General features: G+C 55.6%; 1 protein-coding gene across 1 annotated transcript in view; it reads left to right on the forward strand.

The window, feature by feature from the left end:
* LOC100088048 (histone-arginine methyltransferase CARM1-like) overlaps positions 1–1438 on the forward strand; it is a 134668-nt gene extending 133230 nt beyond the window's left edge. The window contains exon 13 of the mRNA XM_029056132.2: positions 894–1438. Within this exon, the coding sequence (XP_028911965.1) occupies positions 894–903 (10 nt within the window). The 3' untranslated portion in view covers positions 904–1438. The remainder of the gene's footprint in view (positions 1–893) is intronic.
* Positions 1439–6000: the final 4562 nt, after the last annotated feature.

Here is a 6000-nt window from a genome sequence, read left to right on the forward strand (position 1 = left end):
TGTCCCTGGCCTCGCCAGTGAAGGAGAAAGGGTACCCGGGCCACTAGCAATAATAATAATAATAGTACTGATAATCGTGATGCCTGTCAAGTGCTTACTACGTGCCAGGCACTGTCCTGAGCGCTGGGGTACATACAAGATGATCAGGGTGGACAAAGTCCCTGTACCTGAGGGGGCTCAAAGTCTCAGGAGGAGGGAGAACAGGCATTGAGTCCCTCCCCTCCCCCCCGCCCCCCCGCCCCCCGCCAGTAGAAGATAAATGACGCACCCAAGGTGTCACAGCAGGCACACGGTAGGTCTGTGAGGCTTGAATTCCCACCCTACCCTTTTCTTTAATGGTGTCTGTTAAATGCTTACCGTGTTACAGGCGCTGTACTAAACTTTGGGGCGGATACAGGCTGATCTGGTTGGACACGGTCCCTGTCCCCCCGTGGGGCTTACAGCCTTAGTCCCATTTTACAGATGAGGTAACTGAGGAGGCACAGAGCGGTGAAGTGACTCGCCCAAGGTCGCACGGCAGACAAGTGGCGGGGCTGGGACTAGAGCCCAACCGGGTTAGCCTGTATCTACCCCCCAGCGTTTAGTACGGTGTCTGGCACGGAGTAAGTGCCTGATAGATGTGATTTTTTTTTTTAAAAAAAAAAAAAGAGCATTATCACCTACCCGCTCAAAACGTACGGCAAGAGGTAGTTCCTTCACCGAATTGCGTGTTCTGCCTCCCGCTTTAACGCTCCCCTATCTTGGGTTAATGAAACGGTGAGCACCGTTGGCGGTCGGCGTTGTGGTCTGAACGTTCCCTGCCAACCGGATCTTCCCCCCCGGTGATTTTGTTTCGTCCCGGGCCGTCGTGCTGCTTAGCGCCGGTCCTGAGTTCTCGATCCTCTCTTCTTCAGGTACGCGTAGGGGACGGAAATCTGTGATTCAGACAGCAGAACCGAGACTCTTCAAACCAAGCAGCCCGTGAGACTTAAAGTTCATCCCCCTGGGAGTCGGCCCGAGTTTGAGCGACGTCAGATCGTAACAGTTCATACCTTGTGATCAAGCACTGTGTGTCAGTCGTGTAGTTTCAGTTTAGTCAGATGCAGCTTTTGAGGTCTGAGATTCATCTCTGGTTCGCATTCACGTACCTGGTTCCCACACATTTTTAGCTCTGAATAGCTTTGTTGGGCGTGAAGGAAAATGTTTTTTTTTTGGCGAAGCTGATGGTCGTTGCTTTTATTTTCTTAAAGTGTTTTCTTGTAAAAAAAGAAAAAAAAAAAAAAAACCTACCTCATTTTAATATGTGCCATTGGAAAATTTTCCCACTGACGGTATCTCTGCACACATTCTCTTTTGACTTTCGGCGTGTTTGGAGCTGGTCTGAGAGCTCAGTAATACGCTGAAATCAATTCGGATTGTTTTCTTTGCTAGGCGACTCAAGTTAAATGCTGACGGATAATCCTCTTTTCCTCCCTTGTCATTCGTGGTCGCCCTTTAGACGAAAATCAAAAATATCTACCATCTGTAACAAGTTTACAAGAAGTATCTGTAGTGGGGGATAGAAATGAGGCCTATCTTGTTCATGAGGGAGCCTAGTTGGAGGACATAAATGTGAAATGTTATTAATAATAATCCTAATAATAATGGAATCTGTTAAGAGCTCACTCCGTGCCAGGCACTGTACTAAGCGCTAGGGTGGATGCAAGCAAATCGGGTTGGACACCGTCCCTGTCCCGTGCGGGGCTCACAGCCTCAATCCCCGTTTTGCAGACCGAGGCCCAGAGAAGTGAGGTGACTTAGCCAAGGTCACGCAGCAGACAAGTAGTGGAGCCGGGATTAGAACCCGTGACCTTCTGACTCCCAGGCCCGTGCTCCGTCCACCACACCCTGCTCCTGCGCCTAGCGAGGTAACGCGAGGTAATCCTTCACGTCAGCCAAGGTTGCGGCTGCCCAGAAGCGGGTTGCTATGTCGGGGCCAGCCGATCCCCACGGGTGAGTCGGGGAACTCCAAGGACGTGTCTATCCGTCGAGCCGCTCACTCCCGAAGGAGGCGGGGGCCGAGCGTGGTGGTAAAGGGCGGCGGGCGTTAGGGGTCCGTGCCCGGGCTGAATTACGCTGGGACCTGGGAGGGGCCCACCACCTCGCCCCCGGCTTCCCGTCACTCCAGGTCGGCCTCATGGAGGACACGCTCTGGCCGGCCGGCCTCGTGCCTCGGAGCGGGACCGCTGGGGCAAGCGCTTTACCTCCAGGCTGGGGTTCCACTGACCTACCTCTGGAACTCTCTCCCGTTCCCCTTCCTCGCCAGCGCTCAGTACAGTGCCTGGCACATGGTGAGCGCTCGACAAATGCCCCATACACACGCACGCAGACTAGGCTGTTAAGGCATCGCGGGCCACCAAAAGCGCTAGGGAGACCCATACCTAAAAGCTCTTCCTGCTAGCTTGAATTGAAGAGAGACAGTTAAGGGAGAGAATTTTTTTTTTTTTTTAGCTGCTGGCTTTTACCTCTCTCCCTCTCTCGAGTGAATGTGGGAATCCAAACAGACCCCGCGTAAAAGCTCTAAATTTGGAAGTCGGACCTCGGGGCGGCGAGCGCTCCTTAGCGGTGGTCTAGGCTCGTACCTAAAACAGCCCTCCGCCTATACGACCTGATTCGCTTGCATCTGCCCCGGCGCTTAGAACGGCGCTCGGCGCGTCGTAAGCGCCTGACAGATACCGTCGCCATCGTTACTGCTATTACTCCTTTTTTTAAAGTTCTCTACGGAATGAATAGCGCCTTGGCCCCCCGTCTCACCGACAATCACTGCTGACCGGTTACTCGGTGTTTTAGGAGTGGACGATGCCTACGCGCTCTGGCAATTACCCTTGGTACTCTCACGATCCTCACTTGGTGTATTAGAGACGATCGGGTGGAAGTCGTGTTCGGATGTGTCATTTTCACGACGGAGTTGCGCGGTGAAATGCCACAGGCCGAAAGCGAACCGAACCCCCGAGGGACGGCGCCCCCGCGTCGCGGAACTCGGGGACCAGACTGGCAAGTCAAGTGGGGAGAAGCCAATGAGTCGCGGCGACCCGCCGAAGGAGAAGGGGAGAAGAGCAAGTAAAACCCTGATGGGCCTCAGGAGGAGACCCTGAAAGGGAGGTTGACCCGGCAGTGTTCCCCAAAACGACAAGTCACGATGTGTTGACAACCACTCGGCTGCCTTAGAAGGGTGATCGGAATGCTGAAAAGGGAAAAAAGCGAGGCTATTTAAAGCCCGCCGAAAATAAAGATCTGGGAGCTCTCCTCTCGGAGGAGGCTTCCTGCTGGTTCACTGGCTGTTTTGTGGTTTCTGTCACGTTCCTCCGCCGGTAGCCGTGTAGCGGGTCAGGGATGGAGCGACGGATGGGTGGCAAGCAGTTGGGCCCGGGGTCTCGGCCGGATCGGGGAGCTCCTCCTTAGGGGTTGTGGCTGCCCTCGGCGATCGCGACGTAGCATCCCGGCAAGGAGGGGCCCTCTTCTAGGGCTGCGGGCAGGTGGTTCTAGTTGCGGGTACTTCTTCCCGTTTTCCCCATCGCGCCAGTTTGGTTGGGAAAAGGCAGCTGCGTTCCCACTTAAAAATACTGCGTGAGACTCTCCTTCTGAAAAGCACTGCAAACTCACCACAGGTCACCTGATGGGAGGGAGGATGATCACGCACCTGAGAGAGAGAGAGAGAGAGAGAGAGAAAGACCCTCTTAAATTAGAAACTCCTGTTATCTGTTAGGCACCACCGGAACAGATTGGGCTGGAGATCTGAGGAACAGGCCTCCCGCGTTGTTGAGAATCTGAAGGTGAGTATTAATTTTTAGGAAGGGACTCGTCTATTCCCGGTCGACCTCACTGATAGACGGGGGTATCTTTTGGGACTGGACCGCGGGCTCGTTGTAGGCAGGGAACGGGTCTACCGACTCGGTCATATTGTACCCACCCAAGCACGTAGTACAGTGTTGGGCACCGGGTAGGCGCTTCGTAGATCCCGACGATCGACCGGGGGGGCGGGGGGGGCGGGAATAGGGGGAGATAGCGGACAAATCAGACTCTGACAGAGACTTCGACCTTCTCCTCGCAGCACCTGCGCCCCACCTATAACCACCTGAGTAGACGACGGCCCAGAGACGGCCCTCCCGTAAACACATCCCCAAATCATTTTGAAGTTCATTAACCAGGGGTGATTTTTAGAGAGCGGTTGGAGTCGCCGTCGTCCAGAATGGATCTTTTGCCCCCGAGATCCCGCTCTCTCGTGTGCTGGGAAAGAACCCCTTAGAATGTGCCCTCCTGACCCCATCACATTGAAGATGGCTAATGGGGCGGTGGTATTTCACGATGGGTACCATTTAGAGTACATCAGTCAATCGTATGTATTGAGCGCTCACCGCGCGCAGAGCACTGCGCTGAGCTCACGGGAGAGTACAATATAGCAAAGTTGGTAGACGTGTTCCCCGCCCACAACGAGCTGCTAACGGAGTTGAATCGACTCTTTCAGCTCCTTGTCATCCCTGGGGATAGCGGGCCAAAACAGGAATTCACCTGAGGTACGTTCCAAGCGCTTAGTACGGTTGCTCTGCGCATAGTAAGCGCTCAATAGATACCACTGAATGAATGGGTACCGTGTAGCATGGGAGAACCTTTTTTTCTTTTCCATCCTAAAATCTGCCCGATTTTAGCATTCGACCAAAGATTGTACTCTGGCCGCCAAGGTAATTCCTTTCCACATTGCTACGGGGGACTCACGTACCTAAAAAACCTACCTGCTAGGCCACGTAAAGGGGCGTCAAATCACACGTTAAGCTTTCTAAAGGAAAGGACGGCCTCTCCCTGTAAACGCGAAGTTCCCCTCATCTGCGGGACTCCCTCCAAGTGTTGCGACTGGCCCAGGGGTGGCTTCCGGGCCTGGATCGGCTCGGAGGGCTGGGACGTGGGTGACTTGCCCGAAGCGGCACGTGATAACGATAAATGAGGATGGTGTTCATTAAGCGCCCGCTGTGTGCCGGGCACCGTTCTAAGCGCTGGGGGCGATACAAGTTAATCGGGTCGGACCCAGTCCCTGTCCCACGGGGGGCTCCTCGTCTAAGTAGGAGGGAGATCAGGCGTGGAATTCCCGTTTTACAGATGAGGAAACCGGGGCAGAGGAGGGAAGTGACCGGCCCGAGGTCACACAGCAGACAAGCGGTGGAAAGAGGATCAGAACCCCGGTCCTCTCGCGGGCCCACGCTCTTACGTTCGCTCATTCGTTCCGTCATATTTATTGAGCGCTTACGATGTGCGGAGCGCCGCACTGAGCAGCTGGGAGGGTACGGCACAACAGTAAGCAGACACGTTCCCTGCCCACAGCAAACCTAGAGTCCAGAGAGCTTACGGTTTCTCCGTCACCTTTCTCCGTCTCGGACCCCCCCCCGACCCCCCCAAGCTTGGAACACAGGTTCTCCCGTTGAATTAATGATCCAGGGCGTGAGTGAAAATATGCGTAGGCGCCCGGTTTCGCCGGGGAAGGGAGAGCGAAAGGGGAGGGCGACCCTGGAGGCGAGAGCAAGAAAGAGGCTGAGCGACCCGCTCCGAGTATCGGCACGCTAGGGCCGGAACTTGGTGATGGCGAGGAGGAGGAGCGGGTGGGCCAGAAACGGGTCAGCGACAGCGGCCGGGCGATGTGTCCACCAACTCCCCCAAGCGCTTCGTACAGTGGTCCGCGCACAGGAAGTGCTCGATCAATACCCTTGATTGAGAGTTTGCCCACGGTGGCGCGTGGTGGGGGTCGAGTGGAGGGAGAAGGGCCAGGGGAGAACGGTGGGAGAGAAGGCGAGGGACCGAGGCGAAGGGGGCCGGATGACGTTTTGGGGGGGGCAGGAGGAAAGGGGAGCAGGGACGTAGAGGAGGGAGGGGAAGAGGGGAGAGGCTGTTCAGTAGGGAATCTTCTCGGCAGGATGTGCAGCTCGGCCGTCGACCGCAGCGGCCGCCCAGACGTTCCGAGGGCTGTGCAGGCGCGCGTTCTGGGCCACCCTTGTG

This window comes from Ornithorhynchus anatinus, chromosome X5 (assembly GCF_004115215.2).
Source record: "Ornithorhynchus anatinus isolate Pmale09 chromosome X5, mOrnAna1.pri.v4, whole genome shotgun sequence".
NCBI lineage: Eukaryota > Metazoa > Chordata > Mammalia > Monotremata > Ornithorhynchidae > Ornithorhynchus > Ornithorhynchus anatinus.